Source organism: Rattus rattus, chromosome 3, assembly GCF_011064425.1.
Source record: "Rattus rattus isolate New Zealand chromosome 3, Rrattus_CSIRO_v1, whole genome shotgun sequence".
NCBI classification, from domain to species: Eukaryota; Metazoa; Chordata; class Mammalia; order Rodentia; family Muridae; genus Rattus; species Rattus rattus.
Genome location: NC_046156.1, coordinates 149,317,589 through 149,338,554, shown reverse-complemented (window position 1 = coordinate 149,338,554; position 20,966 = coordinate 149,317,589). Strand labels below are relative to the sequence as shown.

The window sequence follows — 20,966 nt, the reverse complement described above, 5'->3', positions numbered from 1 at the left end:
TTGGAGATTAGGGAGGTCAGGAGATCTGGTAGGAGTTAGGGAGAAGAATGGGGGTAGATCATTAAAAAACTCTGAAAGAATCTCTAAAAATGATTAAAGTCTTTACACAGAGATAGTACAATTTTACTTAAACCAAATGAAGGTTTAAAAAAAATTCACAATTTCTTCAATTTAAAAAGTGTTTTATCTCTTTGTCCTTTTTTTTTAAAAGAAAGATTTTAATTTTAATGTCCCTAATTGTTCTTTTCCACTCTTATAACTCATGGAACCAAATATTTAACACAAATTTAGTTATAAAATTATTAGCTTAGTAGTATAAGCAAAACAACTGCTCAGTACACCACGTGGTGGGTAACAGCTATCAGCATGACTTGGAATGTCTTGAGCGCAGAGGACAGACTACCCTATGATTTGTTAATGGCTTTGGGCTCTATCCCACTGAGGGCATCTTTGCTGAGAGGACAGCAAGCTATTATATCCCACCAAGAGTGGCTTCCTCATTAGATGAAGAAACACTGGTTGACATTTCTAACAAAGTCAATGTCAGGGAAGAGCAACACTTGTAAATCCCAGATTTTAGTAAAATGTCTAACTTTTTAAAGGACTTTGAAAACCCACACTGCAACATACTATGAAAACTGAGAGGCTGCGGTCCATGCTCTGCAGTAGACTCGTGTTTCTGGAACCTGTGGGCCTCTGGAGTCCAGCTAGATGAAGTACCCCCAAAGGGATCAACAGCCTAGGAATCAAACATTAGGACTATATTCCCAGTTTCTATTTGGTATGACATGTTTTGAGAAAAGAGTCTTAACATTCAACAGCTGGACACTAGGATAAACTCCTACCTGGTAAGGTAAGGCAGATGAGGCTGGCGATTAGTAATGTTATGCACATGAAGACAATCAGCAGAAATATCTGCAATGCAAAACAGAAAAGTTCATAAGTGGCTCACATGTCCTCAATATATTCTGATACTCAAAGAATCCACATAGCATTCCCACTATAAAATCTGCCAGTGAGCACAGGAGTTCATAGGTGCCTGTACTCCCAGCACCAGGGAGAGAAAGAGAAAGGGGCAGGAGACAGCCTGGACCTGTGCTTTCAGAGTAGCAAACCTTTGGAAAATAAGTGTTCATTTTCACAAGATCAGATATACCTCCAAAAAAAGAAACAAACATATTTATACTCAAACTTTCCCACAATTCACTCAAAATTAACAAATTTAAAATATCCATTGTTCTAAACTCAGCAACATTGCTACTCAATTAGAATGTTCTGTGTGCTGATAGAGGCATCTACTTCTGCACTGTCTAGCACAGTAGTCACTGGCCACATGTGGCTACTGAGCCCATGACATGTGAATAGTATAATGTAATAACAGAACTAAGCTTTATTTTCACTAATTTTAACTGTAAATACATACACATAGCCAATGGCTCCTGGGAAGTACCAATGGAACAGCAGCCCACAAGGAAGAGGAGACCCCTTCTCCGGGGCTGAAAGAAAGCTCACTTTCTACCTTACCCTCTTTCTCCAAGAGTCCCTGATGAGAAAAAATTCAAGTAAGACTTAAGCTTTGCCTGCCTGAAAAGCCCTCAGTGACTGATTCTGTCTAATGAGCACCTACCAACCCCAGCAGCAGGGCCAGGTGTAGACCAGGGAAAGTAAAACAGGTGCTTACTATGAGGTCTGCTTTTAGGACTCACAGACACAGGGACTGAAGAAAAGACCTTTTTGTTTCCTTTATCATTAAAAGCAACATTTTTTAGAATAAGCTACTGCCTCAGAACAGCTGTGTTTCTTAATGAGGCCAGAAGCAGTAAATACAAAATCTTGAGTGCCAACTACAGTACAGAGTGTTGAAGGCTCTGCGCTCAGCTGCAGCCTGAGTGAAAGTCCGTCTGCATAGCCTCCCTGCCCGTTACCTGTTATACTCCCTGCAGCCCCAGGCTGACCACGTCCCACAAGCCTGGCATGTGCCTGCAATGCCCTTCTACTTCCCCGTTTTTAGTGCTGGTCCTCCCAGCATCAAGGGCAGCTTGTCTATCACCTCCTCCAGGAATATTTCTAGGCATTTCGACCACAAGCCAGGGGCCCCTGCCCAAAAGCAGTCACAGTGCCCTCAGCAAACGTCTACTCTGAGAACCCAAATTTGCTATTGTTTGGTTTTTTTTTTTTAAATCTCCAAAAATAGTCTAAAAATAGTTTTAGTACAAAGACTGCATGCATGATCTCTACAGCCTTAACACACATCCAAAATATCAGGCACTCAAGACATGTTTACAAAATGGCTACATATGACCTACAGGTAATCCAAAAATAAGAAGATGACTATTTTTACAGAAAAAGAACCAAGGATAGGCTCTTTAATTTACCAAAATTTCAAAATGACCATTTAGAACCTCAAACCATTATAAACATAACAAATTTGTTAAATATAACAAATCGCATATAAATGTACTAATCATCAGGATAAATTCCTGACAAGACTTTGAATCACAGACTGTCTGCTAGCTTCGAGACAATGAAACAGGTATACTTTTAGCCAAGCTGGTCTTCAGTTTCATTAACTATCAACATGAGATGACCTCCCACATCTGGAATGCCAGGCCCTTAAGGTCACATGGGACATGGTGACGTCTAACTACAGATAACTGACTACATTCAGGAGCTGGTGTGTGTGAGGAGAGAAGAGGAACAAGGGAGGCTATGACATCCAACACTCGGAGACGGACAGAGGCAGAGTGAGGAGCCATGAAGGCCACATGTGCACTACCCACACTCACTTCTTCTCTGCCCTACTGGAGCACATTTGTGTCCTGACCTAACAGCTGCCGCAAATGGGATTGAATGAGAGGCCAACATGAACATATCATGACAGTTCCTGGCACATGCTGAAATGTCATCCCTCATGCTAGCTTCTAATGTATGATCTTTTTCTCTCAAGCAGGAACTAAAGTCCATGGAATTCTGACCCCACACAGTGCCCATCTCCAAAATCTAATAACTGATTCTGAACATTTAAGCTACATAATGAGAGTAATGCAAGTTTCGTTCTAGGAACCGTATGTCATAGCTACACAGCAGCGATTTTAACAGCACTAATTCTCAATTGGTGAAAGAAAAATTAATTTACAGAAGACAGGCTATATGGACTCACCCTGAGTGGGAAATTTAAAGGCCGGCGGTAAGGCTGAAAGCCAACAGGTCCTCCCTGCTGGAGTATGGCTTGGTGAGCTGCATGCAGACCTTCCCCAGCAGGGACGGCGTTATTGTTCCGCGCAGGCTGATTGTTGTTGACCTGCTGATTTGCACTGTTCTCACTTTCCTCCTGGTCTCCAAGCAAGTAGGAATGAAGGTCCCTACACAAAGTTACACCAGTGTGAGTCTCATTTTAGGCCAGAGTGACAATGACAGGTGTGACGTGTTTTCTTAAAGGGGAGAAAATATGCATGGGAATTATACAGAGGGTTACTCCTGCTGTCTGGACTACATGCTAGTGTCTGCTTCAAACCAAACCCTTCCAACTCTGTTAGCTAGCTTGTAGGACACTCCACAAATTCAACCTATTTTATGTTTCGTCACCTAATATCTGGGAAAAGTCAGTGATTTAGAAGAAAGCAGAGAGTCAGCATTAGGCTCCACAGAGTGAAAACCTTTTTCTTCTCTCTTAATGATGGCTGTGTCTCCTGCAGAAGCAACAAGCAATTCAGACAAGAGCAGCACTGAGGAGAAGGGCAGTCTTCAATCATCAAATATAACCAAGTCTACATCCCACATAGACCATACTGTGCCAAGGATTTCACAGAAACTTCCATATGTATGCAAGCCTTTGGAATGCCAGTGAAAGAATATCTCAAGTAGAGTGAGGTGGGAAGACTCATCCTAAAAGTAGATGACACCATTTCTTTGACAGGGCAGGGGTCCTGGACAGAATAAAGCTGTAAGAGAGAAGCCAGCATTCCTCTCTCTCTGCTGTGTGAATGTAAATGTGAACAGAAGCTTCGAGCTTCTGCTGCCAAGACTTCCCCACCACAGTGGGGTCTACCCTGAAAACATAAGCCAAAGTAAATACTCCCTCTTAAGCGGCTTCAGGTGGATATTTTCTCACAACACAAAAAGTAACTAAGTAACAAAAAAGAAATCAAACTTTAGCATTTAGTCCAGATAGCAGGGATAGAATCCCTAAAATAAGTGTAGTCTTTAAGTGCACTGCATTTTATCTTTTAGGCTAATATGCATTGATGGTACTTGCATACTCCATAGAAGATGCCATGTAGTGCAACTGCACTGATCGATCCCAAACCCTTTGGTCTGCCACGTCTATTAACACAAAAGGAACAGCAGTGAGCCTGCACAAGGGGACAGTTTGCACATACCCTCCTTCAACCAGTAACCTCCAGACAGTACTCAACTGTTTCCTATTAAAATGAGGGTTTTCCAAGAGTTTTTATTTGTACGCCAATAAGGACACATGGAACATGTGTACACCACATGCATTGTGGATGCCCACAGAGCTAGAAAACATATCAGATTCCCAGAGGTGGACTCAAAGGCCAATGGGAGTAGCTTGACATTAGTGCTAAGAAATGAGGTCAGTCCTCTGGAAGAAGAGTAGGCATCTTATTGCTGAGCTGTCTCTGCAGCCTCTAAAACTAGGTTTTAACTTCTTTCAGAAAGGTTATAAAACAAGACTGGCCACAGTGGCACATGCCTGTATGCTCAGCACTAAGACCAGGATACAAAGACTCTAGGGTTGAGGACAGCTTGGGTAGGAATGTGCCTCCAAATGAAAAATAAAATATGGGGCTGCAGTGTCACTCTGTAGTATAGCATTTGTACAGTGTACATGAGGCCTGGCTTTAGAAAAAGAAAAAAAGGAGGGTTACAGACACTGATAACATAGATGCCCAGAGGCAGCTGCCATACTCACAGCAGGTATCCAGCAGTAACAGTCCATGCACGTACAAGCCCCTTCAGCCACTGCCTGGTGTGCCCCTGCTCCAGCAGGGCTGGCAAGACAACCTGCAGCAGGAGCAGCTCAAGGGATAGCTCACTCACTGGAGCATCACTGCAGTAGAAGATTGCGAAGAGCCAGGTTACTACATGAGTCCGATTATACTATATAGAGCATCTATTCAGATAACAAATCTCCAAAGCCAAATGAACTTGTCTTAAATGAACTTGTCTTTACTGCCTTTTTCCCATTCTCTCCAAGTCAGTGAGGCTATCCTCCTAAACCACACTGCAGCTGTTCCTGGTCCCTTGGTGTCCACCAAGGCCATGCCTTGGTGCTCACTTGTGCTGTGACAGCAGTGTGCTTCCAACAGCTTCCAAGCAGCTGCTCTCCCTTTGCCTCCCCAGCCTAGAAACACAAGGGCCCAAGTTTTGTCCTCTTGCTCAGCCTAGCTTATTCTTTGAATGACTGTGACTTGTCTGGCTTGAACACCACCTTTATCTACAATAGTAGATGTTTCTTCCCTGACTCCTAACTTGTGATTCCACAGTGGAACTCAGTGATTCACACTGATGTGACCAAGCATCCATCAAACTATTAATCCTGCTCTCCCCACTGTCACACATACCTCAATACATGTAACTTTACACTTCCCCATGCCAAGAACAGAATTTCTGATTTCTGACTTCTTTACAGCTCACATCCACACCAGTAGATTCCTTTGACTCTTAACAATATTATCAATCCTAACTGCTTCTTAGCCTCCATTGGTATCTCTTTCATCTACACCCCTCCCATCTCCACCAGGATCCTCACATTATCTTCTTCCTGGCTATCCTGCTTCTCTCTCACAATATCTTGATCACCAAGGAGTAGAGTAGCCCTCATACCCTTCCACGAGCTATCCCTATCTTGTGACTAAACATCACAGTGCCTGTTACAGCTTTCAAACTCAAAGAGCTGCTTTCAATGTCTTCTCTCACTCATAGCCAACTACTTTGCCAAAATAGTCTGTTACACAGTTCTGGGTGCTAGTGTGCCTGCCTGATCCACTGGGCTCCGTACCCCAATCCCCACCTACTTTCATGGCTTTCCATAACTGTCATTTCAGTCTTTCTAAATTAAAACCTCGTCCTGGATTATTTTTGCTCCTTTCTTTTCCCTAGAACAGTAGGGATCTATAGTAAGCATACTATATATTCTATCTATACTAAAGCCTGTCTCCTTGCCTGTAGATATAACTAACGTCTCCTATGAAGGAGCTACTGACAATGTTTTACACAGGGATAATACAATCTACCTTTCAGAAAACCTAGAGCCAGCAGAGAGGAGGCTGGGATATAAACGGAGAGCAGAGGGAAACTAAACCACTGCATAGAAAATGAACCACTTTCGTTAAGTTCTTAAGGATGAACTGACAAGACAGAAGTGAATCTGAGGAAGCAATCTCACTCCTCATAGCTTAAGGTGAACTATGAGATTAAAGACGTCACTGGAAAGTTTAACCCAAAAAGATGAAAGCCTTGAGTCTTGCTTTTAGTACATAAAGGTGTACACAAAGAAAAAACAATGTTACTAATTCTCCTTAAGTGTGGTTAAACAAATGCAGTGGGTCATTCCTTGGAAAAATGTATTAAGCAGGTGGTGTTGGTGCAAGCCTTTAGGTCCAGCACTTGGAAGGCAGAGGCAGTCAGATCTCTGAGTTTGAGGCCAGCCTGATTAACAGAGTGAGTTCCAAGACAGCCAGGGCTACACTGAGAAACCCTGTCTTGGGGAGAGGTGGAAGGAGAAAAGAAAAATGTAGCTATTAGCAGTATACAAATGGAACTACCACATAAAATGTTTAACGTAAAATGAATATTAAATCCCCAACAGTGATAAATCATTACAGCTTTCCTAAGTTTTAAAAACTTAACTATAGATTCAGAGATGTTGCTCATAGTATGTCACTTGCTTAGCATGCTAGACACTGAGTTCAATCCCCAAAACCACCAACATAGAAAACAAAAAACCCTTACCTGTAGAGCATGACATTGTAAGGAAGAAAATGAGGCAGGAGGCTCTTAATTATACGTATAGGAAGCCAGAGCATCAGAAGTACAATGGAGCCAAAGACAATCTGTAGTAAGAAACAGGCACAACCCTACTGTGAGTCTAGGAAACTACGTGGTAAGTATGTTCCACAGGTTTAGGTAAATACAGTCAGCATGTTCTCCCAGCCCTCCCAATCTAAAAGAATACAAACAACAAAAACACTGTATGAAACTAAAAGGTAGCATGCCTTGATGTTTTTAAAAATAAAAAGATCTGCTCACCACTGACAAAATAAATCTTCGAAGATGTCTATAAATAGGCAAGTGAATCATTTCCTGTACTGGATTAAAATCTGGATCATTCAAATTCCTCAGAAACCATAAGACACCAGGTCGAAGAACCTGCAAATATATTTCAAGTATGATAGATACTCAGTAACATCTTTATGTTGTGCATCTGAAAATTAACCAAAAAAATGAGATCCTAAAGTTATTCTGGCATCTAAAATTCAACCCTGAGAATTCATGGAAAAAAAAGAAGTTCCTTAGTCAGAAACTATCAAACTACTGTGCTTTTAATGGCCTTTGATGCTTTTAATCATAAACTGGAAAACACTCACTGAAAACAATTTATCAAGAAATCTGAGTCACTGAGGAAAAAACAATCATTACTACACACTGTACGATTTAAAGACTCAGACCCACCCCTCCTGTCCTCAAACCTTTTACAGATTAAAGCACACATCTCATTCAGTCTGCGATCTCACATTCCATTCCCACTGCCTTCTTTGGCCTTCTCCTCCAGAAGCTAATTTTTCAAAGAATTTATTAACCCCAGGAATGAAGGATAGGAATTGTCTTTGTAACCTCAGTATTACCCCAGCGTACAGATTAGATCTGGAGCCAGAGGTGTACATTAAGGAGATACTAACCTCCTCTCGTTTTTAAACCACTCAGAACAGGATCTGTGAAGGCAGCCAGACACCTGACAAGTGAACTGTGGTCATAAAGGATCCTCACTGTTATTCTGTAATTCAAATGTCTGTTCCTAAATATTTCAGTATTCTCAACTCTATAAAACCTCTCTTGGGGATGATGTCTACGACCAATTTATTATCACAAACACTTTTAGGAGTTTACAACAGGGGGTAAGTATGATGTATATCAAATAAGAACTCTGATTTTTAATTATCCTTGATCATTTTTAAAACTATAAATTGTCATTTTTTGACATAAACATTGATTGAAAGTAATCAAACCAAACTATATTATTAGTTCCTGTCTCTTAAAGTAGGAGAGAATATGATTTAGTCAGGAAAACATCCTAGCCTTTGAGGGATAGATGGTTGAGAAAGTAAAGCCCTTCTCAAAAACACTGATCACCAACACTTCCATATAGGACCTACCTCTCTCAGTAACAGGATGAAGGAGGCAAAGTAGAACACATATACCATTCCCACCAACCAGTGCAGAAACATTGTGGTCCCTGGGGCTGACTGAAAGCTCAGCTCTCGATCTTTCAGAGTAGCATCAAACATTTCCTGAGCCAGAACACAGCAGGTCAGAGATCTGTACCACCTACATTTGCAATTCTTAATACTTCCACCATTAACAAGTCAGATCACAATAATTAAAACACTTTGTGAAATTTTAATTTCTAATAAAAATATTTTGTACACTTACAAATTACAAAGATGCAATAAACATTAATTTGAAAAAAAAAAGTAAGAACTCCAAATGTAGATAGATAATGTCAATGTTTTGGGTTTTCAGTTCTCTTAATGCTAGTTCACAGCGTCACAGAACTATGTAAGAGCATACAACACTTTAAAATTCTGAAGCCTGGACAGACAGGGTGGCCAACCCTGAGTCTGATCCCTGGACTCCACAGTAGAATGGATTCCTGCAAGCTGTCCTCTCACCATCGAATGCGCAGACACTCAAAATAAATGATGCAAATAAATTCCTGAAGCATAAAGAACCGGTTGCACTAGTTTGGTTGGCTGGTTGGTTGTCTGTTCTCCCTGTGATAGGGTCTCATGTATCTCAGGCCAGCCTAGAACTTGCTGTGCAGCTCAAGAAAACATGGAAGTTCCAATCCTCCTGGCTCTTCCTCCTCACTGCTACAACTACGGAAACATGCTATCACACTCATTTGATGCTGGGAACTGAACCCAGGACTTCACGCATCCGAGGCAAGCATCCTAGGCAAGCATCCCACCAACTGACCTATGCTCTCAGCCTTTACTAATAAAAACCCCTCTTTTTAACTATGTAAGACCTTGATGCTTTATTACACCCTGCATTCACAAAGGCTTTAAGTGGTAAAGAATAACAGTATATGTCAATCTCCGAACCAAAAGCACCTTTTCTACACATATTTTGAAAAAAATTAAAACTAAGAACCATTAAAATTTAGTGTCATAATTTTAAAAACTGGCCACCATTACTATAAAATTTAGGGGAAAAAAAGTAACAAAATTCTCCAATAGTTATAAAAGCTCCAGTCAAAATACCCTGACATTCAAATACATAAAAAAAACCCAAAAGATTAATACTCAAGACAAATTAACGACATTTAGACTTAATAGTGTTTTGTTCCAAAAATAAGTGAATCACCAAATACTTTCCTTTAAAAGCAATATTTTCTAAGCATGATTTGAAGCTTTGAAATGAGGTGACTCAGTGGACACTTGACTCACCAGAGAACAGATATCCAGCCACCAGCCACAGATGAGAGGGAACACTCCAATTTCTACCACAACTAACAGAGAGACCTTAATTAAATAGAAATAGAGTTCATCAGTATCAACCAAATGGAGGACAAACCACGTTTAGCTTTCATTTACAAGTGGATTACCTTAACCACAATATAGCAGACGCCCAGCAAGCGACGAGACCTATGAAATTTAACAAGAGTGGCCAAGGCCTGCAGCATTTAGTCAAGGAAAAATGTATGAGACAGGAAACTCTTCAGATAATACTGAATGTAATGACATTTTATTTATTTCAAATTTCTCCACATTCATCCCTTCACCAGCATTAACTTTTATGAAGACAACAGGGGAAAGCAGCTTTTGTTATTAATAAGAACTCTTCAATATGAATGGCATGTACCTCCAAGCTAAACTGGTTCATTAAAGGATACATGACAAATTATCAGTGTTATTGCTAAAAGTATATATCCAACAATTGTCGTGATTAGACCTTCAAAATGAGATGCTTGAACCTGAAAATAAAACAAATAAATACAATAAGACTTTCCCCACATGGTTGGTAACCCAGTCTTTTCGTATACTAAGGGATCTGAACGACACAAAGTAAACTATGGCTTTTGTGGCTTGGTTTGGTTGGATTGGGCTGACTTTGAACTCGAGAGATCCACCTGCCTCAGTCTCCCCAGTGGTGGGATTAAAAGTAGGCGCCATCACCTTCCAGCACAATAGTAAGTAAACTGTTGATTCTACATATTTATAATTTAAAAACTGAAATCTCATTTATACAGCATCTGCAAACCAGACTCTCTCATATACAGACTGCTAAACATTACTGAAGACTAAATATTAAATAGCATTCTATCCAAAGAGTCAAAATAACAGTGAATGAAATTTCTCAGTAAGACCACAATCTGATCAGCCTGCCCTTATTCTCAAAATTGGGCATTTGCTAAGGGCTTACAGTTCAAGCAGCAGCAGCAGCAAACTGCCCAGGTTGTCCACTCAGCTGGTGACATCTGACCACATTACCTCATACCCTTAGAAGTAACGTTTAAGCTTCTCTGACCCTCCAAAATTGTTCTAGAGACTTGCAGAAAGCAAAAGTTTACAGGATAACAAATATTTTTCATTCATATCATTTTAGTTCCTGAATTATAGATAATTATGTAGCCACAGTTCAAACAATTAAGATCTGCTGAAATCTTAGCCTTCTAGAAGCTTACAAGCAGTCTCCAAGAGGTATCAGAGCAGTAGCAGATAATGAAACATTCCTAAAAGTAATCTCCCCATACAACAGGAACAAGAGAGCCCAGTCATCCAGAAATCTTCACAGAGCCCATAAAGGTAGTCAGTTCTACTGCATGGAGCTTTGGAACCTCCAGCTGTGGTAATCCCTTCTTAACACAAAAGACAGTCTTGTTGACATGCAAAGCCATCACCATCTAACTGCTCTCTGAATCAGACATGCACAATGACACTCTTCACTACTAAGGATCTGAGGGACACCGAGTTACTGGTGTGCTTCTGTATGCTATTAAAATGTTTTAGGGAAAAAGTATTAAGACTCTGTCAGTGGGAGAGGATGCACTCAATCCTGTAGAGGTTTGGTGTCAAAGGAAGGGGGATGCAGGAAGTGGGAGAGAGGTGAACACCCTCTCAGAGGCAAGGGGGAGGGGAGAGGAGCAACTGGGGGAGGGGGGACACGGACATTTGCAATGTAAATAAATAATTAAATAAATAAATTTTTTAAATCTACCCAAATACCTATCCACCATTAGGAAATAACAATATGTAAAATATAAGCAAATTCTTGAGCAAACACTATAGACCATTACTAAAGATAGTCCTCTATTCCCTGTTTTTAAATTAATAAATACACTGATACTTTTCAAAATTCACTATAGATGACCTGGGGAAAGAGAGAGCAAGGGACACACAAGTTCATCAAGCAAGTGAAGCAGTCTGTGGGAACTCTCTTGCGATGTACCTCAAAGCCCACTACATACACTCTGAGACTCTGTAGTGTACCCGGAATGACTTGCAATAGGACATACCACTTCCTGAGCAACTGCCTGGCTTTAAACAAAGAGAACAAGACTATGCTGGCTAACTATTCCTTTGCACAAGAAATACTGAGAAAAGAATTCCTGAGAATGTTCCTTGGTGGGCTGGAGACATGGCTCAGCAGTTAAGAGCACAGGTTGCTCTTGCAGAGACCTGCGTTCAGTTCTCAGCCCCAGGATGGTGACTCACAACCATCCATAATCCAGAGATCCAACGAGACACACATACTGCATATATGCCAGCAAAACATTTATACACATAAATAAAAATAGCCTGGAAAAGAGCAAACTCGGGGATAATTAGAAAGTAAGTTTCTAAAAGTGATATACTCACATGCTCCTCAAACCCCAAGCCAACAAGGGAGAAATGACCAATGTGGTAGGGACAAAATGCTGAAAAGGAGGAGAAAACTTATCATTAGGACAACGAGCACTCAACATATCTCCACTGAAGGAACCAGGACTTCTCTGAAAATGAAAATTCTAGGACAAAAACAAAAATATTTCTCAAACATTCTCTGACCACAGAATAATTGGACCCTGTTCAAAAGGACACAGACGTCATATTGAAGAGGGTGTCACTGTCATTTTTAAAGAGATTATATGAACATTAAAAATTAAAAACAAATACCTGGTGCCCGAAATTGATGGGAACACATACATCCCATGAGTTTTTCTTAATACTCAAAGCTCAAAATAACCACAAAAGGAAAGACAGCAACATGAAATGTTTTGTGTCTGGGAAGTGGCTAACACACAAGTTCCTTATTCAGAACCAATTACTGAAAGGACGGCCTTGGTCGTGTCTGGAATCTCCTGAGAACTACCCTCAGACCAACTGGATTACTCTTGCAGAAAAACTAGCTATATCTTTAAAATGCCAGAATTTGAAAAATTCAGCATTTTTGCAACATCTTCTGAGACAGAGTTTGCCTGTGTAGCCCTGGTTGCTCTAGAACTCACTTTGTGGACCTAGCTGGCCCTGAACTCAAGAGACCTGCCTGCCTTTGTCTCCTGAGTGCTGGGATTAAGGGCACGTGCCACCATTGCCCAGCTCCCCACAACTCCCAGATTACTTTCTTAGTGTGAAGAGAAAATGAGGTCATAAAACAATGGATAATATCATATACTTCCTATGTCACATTAAAAGTCAAAATGTGCATCCAATAATAACCTTCTCACAGAACCTGACCAGGCCCTTTAATCTCACTTCCAATTTAGAAAACATGGTAGACAGAGGATAAGGGTGGGGGACATCAAGAAAGTAGTTGAATGAGCATCAACACACTCTTGTCATAACAGAGAGGAGTGGGAAACAAAAGACTATTTCAACTTCCAAGTAACATGCATACTTACTGGGGTCGTTATTCAAACAAACCAACTATAAAATGGTATTTAAGGGAACAACTTACAGATCACAAATATAATGGATTATTGGGAAATGATACATGAATTCTACTAAGTTTTAGATATAAAGATGACAGATACTATAGTTAAATCGTAAAATGTACTTAAATTTTTCTATTACAAGTTTTATACTTCTCTTTTCCTGAAGCCTTTCTAGCTAGATTTCAGTTTGTTCTTAATAAGTTGTCTTCTCTCTGTTAACAGTAAACAGTATAATAGATAAATAGGGCAAAAGTTGATTCCACCACCAAGTAAAAGTCAGAGCATTTACTAGGGTCTGGCTCCTAAATCTACATTATATGTTCCTTAATATTTCTAAGGTGCAAATAACACAAAAGCCTGCAACAAGATTCGTAGAAAAATCAAACTTCTATTATGATAGTACAAGAGCTCAAAGCATAGTATGTATAACTTACCAAAAACAAGAATGAACAGTGTGTTTAACGATACCACCCAGAACACATGTTCCTACAGGAGACAGCATTAGTGTTAGAGACTTCGTGTTTAATTGAGCAACTTCACCCACTTAGTCATGCTAAGTCCTGAAAATAACTGACTGTAATTTTTAACTTTTTAGTTTTCATTACACATCTTGTGAAAACAGAATAAAACAGAAAGTTCACATTTTTCACATTCAGAAAATAAATCAATTTATAAAATCAATTTATAAAAATTTCCTTTTCAAAACTAATAGTTCATCACAAATTACACAGATTTTTACAAATACTATCAGATTTCACTTAAATGACAATGAAAAGTTCCAATTGGGGAAAAAAGTTCATTCTAATCAATACATTAATGTCAATACAGACTGCTTCTCTCATTCCCCATTTTTCTTTCTGGACTTCAGCAAGTCCACTACTACTTAAATTCCCTTCCTTCCACCTTGCCAGCAACTGCTACATGAAATCGCCTCCAGTCCCTGCATTCTCCACGTGGTAACTTGGCTGTTGTCTCAGAAACACATTCTTGAATTGTCATCTGATCCGCTGTTATATAATTTACATTGTACATACACAGTTTACCTTATGTTATTATATATTAATATATGTATTATGCACCTGTTCCTGCAGCCGTGTCAAATGCATGTTAGCCACATTCTATACTGACAGGCTACACTGTCCAAGTGCAATCATCTGGGCCCACCAAGTCACCCAACATGAAGACAATGAACTTTCCGAAGGTGGGCTGGATGAGACGGTCTGACCTATTTTCAGAAAAATCCATCTGTTTGGGTTCCCTAGTCTTCCACCAACCAATCAGGCAAGAAAGTGATGAGTGATGACTGATACATTCTGACCATGGAAGCTCAGGTTTTTTTTTTTTTAAAGTTTCTCTGCCTTAAGGGCTCCTAAACTCTCTCTATCCCAACATCTTCTATGCTTCAATCTCTTAACAGATCATCTCTGAAGATGTCCTGCTAAAAGACTTCTAAGAAAGACTTAACAATCTCCCTTGCTACACTGTAGTTTGTCATTTCTTGCCTCATATTTCATTCATTCGTATGTATGTATGTATGTATGTATGTATGTATGTATGTATTTTTTAAAAAAATTATTTCATATACGTGAGTACGCTGTAGCTGTCTTCAGACACACCAGAAGAGGACACCAAGATCCCATTACAGATGGTTGTGAGCCACCATGTGGTTGCTAGGACTTGAACTCAGGACCTCTGGAGGAGCTGCAGGTGCTCTTAACCGCTGAGCCATCTCTCCAGCCCTGGTGGCGCTACCTTTAAGCTGTAGCTCTGGAGTACTAAGGTGGCTTACCAAATAAAAGTGCTTGCTGTGCATCCTGAGGACCTAAGTTTGATCCAGGTTCCACACTGGAAGATTAACAGACTCTGGCCTCGACATATACTTATGAATAAATTTTTAAAAGATTAAAAACTAAAAACCCTAAAATAAAAAACGAAGCTGTAAGCTTTACTCCTATAGCAGACTTTCCAGATCAGACTGTGGCTCTCTCCTGGGGAACAGACAAGACTGCTTTGCCCCAACAGTACACGCATTAAACATGTACAATCCAACTTTAAGCATCAAGTTCTTTTAACTACTATTAACTTTGGATATTTTCTTTCAAATATTTAGTAACTTTGTTTTTACATAAGATTACCTTTAAATATTTCTAGTACAGTTTGAAAGTAAAATATACTTTCAAACATGAAATAACCAAAAGTCAAAGATTACTTTGACTTTAGTATAATAAAAGCACACTCCATGAATTTGAGGTTACCAAATAACAAAGACAAATAACTCATAATTCTATCAGAAGTAATAGTTCTACTTACCAGAAAAACTAGTGATCCATCAAGTCCAAGCATCTAAAATAAAAAATATGCCTTAATTTAAGATGCAGTAGACTTTCTTTTCTTATAGAAAGATTGCTTTCCTATCAGTATCATTAAATAGTTTCTAACCTTATCATTCCCAGAATGTTTTAAAAAAAAAAAAAAAGAAAGAAAGAAAGGAAGGAAGGAAGGAAGAAAGAGAAAGAAATTCTGTGTTCTCAAGTATCACACTCTGAGTCTCCCTTTACCCTAAGTAATACAGAAGATGATATCACGTAGTAATGTTTCATCTTGTGCAGGCAGGGTATATGTCTGTGCTTCCCACACTAGAGAAAGTCGGGCAGCTGCTGAGACGGAGAGTGAGTCTGCGTCAAGCAGCTGGCAGGTGAGCTCAGTGAAAGAGTGCCTGCCTAGCATGCCCAAGGCCCCGGGTTTGTAGGGATGTTTGCCCAATACTGAAAAATGGAAAACAGACCCGTTCTGACTTTTAACTCTTACATTAAATAGAACCAGTCATAACTTCATTATGTAATTACTTTATTTTCATCAATTAGTGTGTGGAAATCCTGTTTAAATTTAAGTTTTTGGGTTTTTTTTCTTTTTTTTCAGAGCTGGGGACCGAACCCAGGCCCTTGCACGCAAGCACTCTACCGCTAAGCTAAATCCCCAACCCCTTAAGTTTTTATTTAATTTTTCTCAAGTCCACAATATCAGGTCAAACTGCCTCCATGGAACAAGGTTTGTACTAAAGACAGAAAAACAGACCTGTGATCATCTTTACCACAAGGTCCATTGCTTGATTTTCTCCAGAAATTAAATCCTAGTAACTGTCTTCATCAAACTTAAATATGAAATTTGTGTTCATAGGTAAATATGCCAACTTCAAAAAACATCTTAGGATTAAGGACATTAAGGACATGTGACAGTGACAGTTCTTACTCTTTCCCAAGTAAGCTCTTCAGCAGCCCGGTCCCACTCCAAAGCATTCCAGTTCATGTCGTCTGAAAATACAATTGCACATTTGAGATTACTGACACACACTAAACTACACAATAAAAGCCAGTTTAAATTACAATCTGTGGTGAAGCTGAACCACATTTAAAATTTTATATGACATAAATTACTAGGTTATAAGTCCTACAAATGAGTGCATTTGTACTAACACATACAAAATAATCATCCTAGACTGTGGCAAGTGCTAGAAAGGGAATAATTAGGATTATGTGAAAGACAAATCTAATAGCTGTGGTTCAGAAATGAATCTGGTAGATTTGAGGAAAAAAAGGAAAGCAAGGGATTAAACTTTCTTCGAATTAGTAAGTTAGCAAAAGATAACAGTATAAAACTCAGAGGCCGACTAGTGGTTAACAGTTCCCACTGTGCTAATGGACTCCATCTGCTCCCAGCTCTACTCATCAGTGCCCCACAACGACCTGGACTCCAGCTCTAGGGACTACTCTCTTCTGGCCTCCCTGGGCACTATACACACAATTATAAACCCATAGACCACAGACAGACATATACACACACAATGAGAAATATTATCTACATTCAAAACGTCAGAACGGAGAGATGGCTCAGTTTAGAGTACTGACTGCTCTTCCGGAGGACCTGAGTTCGATTCCCAGCAATTACACAACCATCTACAATGGGATCTGATGCCCTCTTCTGGTGTGTCTGAAGATAGCTACAGTGTACTCACATACATAAAATAAACATTTTTTTAAAAAAAGTCAAGAGTTGAATCAGGTGGTACAAAGCTTGTGATTTTACCACTCAGGAGGCTGAGGCAAATTGATTACAAATTCTGGGTCAGCCTAGACTGTACAGCAAGATCTGTCCCAAGTGGGGAAAAAGTCTGACAGGCAGACGGAGATTAAACAGCAAACTTGGAGAAATGTGCAGGTTGGGCTGATTTACTCCTACTGCGGTGAGCAAGATACCTAAGGACTTAAGTCAAAACGGAGGAACACTGCTGATGGGGCCAGACCAGAAACAGGAGACTTAAAGCTGCTGCATACGGCAGGTGAGCGCAGAGCACTAGAACAGCAGTAGCACATGCTGTTTTCCCTGAGCCTCTGATCTTTCCCTGGGAGCCTTTTGCTCCCGGGTATGTCTTTGTTTCTTATCTTTCAAAGGGTCTCAGCTCAGGGGTTGGGGATTTGGCTCAGTGGTAGAGCGCTTGCCTAGGAAGGCGCAAGGTCTGGGTTCGATCCCCAGCCCCAAAAAAAAAAAAAAAAAAAAAAACAAAGGGTCTCAGCTCAAAAGTCACTTATTCTGAGCTTCCTGGAAACATTATTTATTTGTAACAAGTATCATCAGCCAGACAGTGATGGTGCACACCTTTATTTAATGCCAGCACTTGAGAGGCAGAGGCAAGCAGCTTCTGTGAGTTCGAGGCCAGCCTGATCTACAGAGTAAGCTCCAGGACAGCCAAGGCTACACAGAGGAGCCTTGTCTTGAAAAAACACCAAATAAGTAAATAAAACTAACCTCAGAGCAACCCATATACACTAATACAATGCTATGTCTCCTACTTCTTCCCTAGACCAGAAGCTCCCAGGAAGGCAGCCCCAGACATTTTGTTCACAACTCTATACTCAAGCGGCTGGCACAATGAACACAGACACTAGCAGAGTAGACTCAAGAATAACAGAAGAGGAAGGCAGTGAGCTCTGACAACTGAACACACACCTTGGGTCTGATTTTACCCTCCAGAGTTCCCATTTACAGAAAATAAAAATGGTTTCCAGAGGTGGCACCTGGCCTGCAGTGTTCACTACAGTTCTTTTTTCATTTGAAAAGTGCAGCAACTCCATGAAAGCAGGAAGGTGGTGGAGGGGATCAGGTAATTCTATACCAAGCTACTTCCTCAAAATGTGAACCTGGTCACACTTAACCATTTTTTTCCCAACCTATAATTTACGGACAGACAGACAGATGGACTAATGGATATGGACAGGACAGATGGATGAATGGACAGTAGGTCAGTCCTGTGTGAAGAACTGTGATACACATGTTTCCTCTTTCATAGAAAGCAATTTGTGTACATGTATATTAATGATAGCTTGTCAAAACAGAAACAGGTAATAAACAGAATTTTAACACATCATAAAACATGAAAACATTACTCTGTCTTCAGCGCGAGCTAAGAATGTCTGGCAGCCCTGAAGATGAGCAAGGGCACAGAGCAGCCATTACCTTGGGCCCCATTGTTGGCATCAGCAGCATCTTCTACACCTGCATCATCTTCTTCCTCATTGTCCTCCTCCTCCTCTTCTGCTTGACCATCCTGGGCATCAGGATTCTCACCCAGAACTGCATTCTCACCTGCTGGGTTAGCTGGCTGATCAGCAGCAGGGTTTTCTGCACCATTTCCTCCTACAGGAGCCTAAAATGAGAGGAAAACCCAGGAATTCACTTACCTGGTTGGCATGCACCACCACTGCCCGACATGAACTCACTTTTCAATGTGCACATTTCAGAAAGCACTATAGACCTGAGGGGGTGGTTTCTATGGGCAAAGCACTTGCCACCCCACAAGTGTGAGGACTAGATTTTGGATTCCCAGGACCTACATAAGCTGGGCACAGTATGTACCTGCAATGCTGTGCTCCAACATGACAAGAGAAGGTGGAGACAGAAGAATCCCTGGAAGCTTGTGGACCAGCTAGCAGAGAATCTAAGACCCTGTCTCCAATAAGGTAGAAGGCAAGGCCACATACCAAAAGTTGTCCTCTGACCCTCACATGCACACCATGGCACATGCATAGCCTCACTTATATATGTAACATGGGAACACACTCAAGCCAAGAGAGAGAGACAGACAGACAGACAGTATAAAATATAGGCTTACAAATCTGGCTACCTTAGGGACAAAACCAATTTTTAAAAATGTATGTACATTTACAGATGCATACACACCTTAATTTGCTTTGACTGAACCTTTGAGTAAATGATTTCTAGTTTGACCTAGAGACTAGGAATTATCAACTACCAAATGCATTTTCTCCTGGCTCTGCCTTTAGGATACCAACCAAGCATGGTGGCCCAGAGTGGTAATCCCAGATACTGTAAGGGAAAGGAGCTGAGGCAGACGACTATGAATTTGAGGTCTTCTGTTGGACTTGACCAGACCTTTGTCTTTGTCTCAAAATAGAAAATGAAAGGACTGAAGCTGTAGCTCCATGGGATGGTAGGTACATAGCAAGTGTGAAGCCCTGGACTCAGTCCTCAACACCACAAAGTGTTACAAATCCAAGTTCTGCCAATAACCAAATGCAAAGATCTAATTAACTGTTAAGTTAAAACACAATTCACTTTGATTTAATGAGAATTCTAAAACAAAACCACATGAAATGCCTCAAAATACGAGGTGCAATAACCACAGTGCTGATCATAAACTAATAGCAGTGCCAGCATTGACACGGTGGTGCACCCTTCCTACTTTTGGGGCACAGGGAGGAGGAGTGTGAGTTTGAGACTCGTTTGGGCTGCATATGGAGACTGGGTCTAACATTAACAACAAAAGACCTGGGTGCGGCTCAGTGGTAGAGTGCTTGCTTGCCCAGCATACACAAGGCCTTGTGTTCCATCCCCAAAACCAGTGTGTACCACATCTTGTGGTGTTGAGTTCGTACATATGCTTTTCAAAGGTAAAGGTATACTCCAATTTCATTAAGTCTGAAATCTTTTTCTGCTACGATCTAAATATTTTTAAAGTGCAACAAAATACAGATCATAGGAACAAAGATTAATTATCATTGAATAGTTTGTGATCAACTGTTTTTCTGAAAAAAGTGTATGAAATGTGAACTTTTCACTTTACTGAGTAGTTACTGTGTAACACTGTTGGCCCTAAATTCCCAGCAGGTGAGATACTAAAATTCACTCGCTATACTATCCTGGTAACAGTCTGGCAAGTTTCCTTGTATCTGAGCATGTTATTATCACTTACAAGAAAACTACACGCAATTCTTTTTTTTTAGTGTGTTGTGTGTGCACATGCCCTCATACATAGATCTAAACACATTGCATGTGTGGAGGTGACAGGACAACTTTTTTCTGTCCACTGTGACTTCTGGGGAATCCAAACTATGGTTATCTAGCTTAGGTTGCAAACATGTCTACTGTGACTGGCCCAAGTTTTCTACTTCTGAAAAGGTTCTTCCTACATAGCAGAAAAGACAAGGTATTTTGCATGAAGAAAAAAGCTGAGATAGGTAGAGAGCACTCCTACATGCTGTGGAGCATGTCAGAAATCCACCTAGGAAGTTGTTTTGAGTGTGTGCGCATGTGCATGTACATGTCTATGCACACCTTGATAAAGGTCTCTCAACTATGTAGCCGTGGATCTATTCTGGATTACAGGCATGGCCACCACTCAGCTATATATATAGGAAGTTGCTTCTTACCTTCCAGGCCCAAGTAAGCTGCTGACTCAGGCAAAGAAAATGGAAGTGTTTTAGTATTCCCTCTAACACTGTTCCCAGTCTAG

The 20,966-nt window shown here is 40.4% G+C and overlaps 1 protein-coding gene across 2 annotated transcripts in view; it reads right to left on the bottom strand.

Annotated features, from left to right (window-relative positions):
• Window positions 1–20,966, bottom strand: part of Marchf6 (membrane associated ring-CH-type finger 6) — a 70,873-nt gene that overhangs the window by 17,672 nt on the left and 32,235 nt on the right. For both annotated transcript variants that reach the window (XM_032898672.1, XM_032898673.1), the window contains exons 7-20: window positions 18,671–18,860; window positions 16,409–16,470; window positions 15,470–15,502; window positions 13,594–13,645; window positions 12,105–12,163; window positions 10,139–10,219; window positions 9,851–9,919; window positions 9,693–9,767; window positions 8,397–8,531; window positions 7,273–7,392; window positions 6,976–7,076; window positions 4,934–5,071; window positions 3,161–3,362; window positions 846–915 (exon numbers count right to left, since the gene is read on the bottom strand). In XM_032898672.1, coding sequence (XP_032754563.1) covers window positions 846–915; window positions 3,161–3,362; window positions 4,934–5,071; window positions 6,976–7,076; window positions 7,273–7,392; window positions 8,397–8,531; window positions 9,693–9,767; window positions 9,851–9,919; window positions 10,139–10,219; window positions 12,105–12,163; window positions 13,594–13,645; window positions 15,470–15,502; window positions 16,409–16,470; window positions 18,671–18,860 — 1,387 coding nt within the window. The remainder of the gene's footprint in view (window positions 1–845; window positions 916–3,160; window positions 3,363–4,933; window positions 5,072–6,975; window positions 7,077–7,272; window positions 7,393–8,396; window positions 8,532–9,692; window positions 9,768–9,850; window positions 9,920–10,138; window positions 10,220–12,104; window positions 12,164–13,593; window positions 13,646–15,469; window positions 15,503–16,408; window positions 16,471–18,670; window positions 18,861–20,966) is intronic.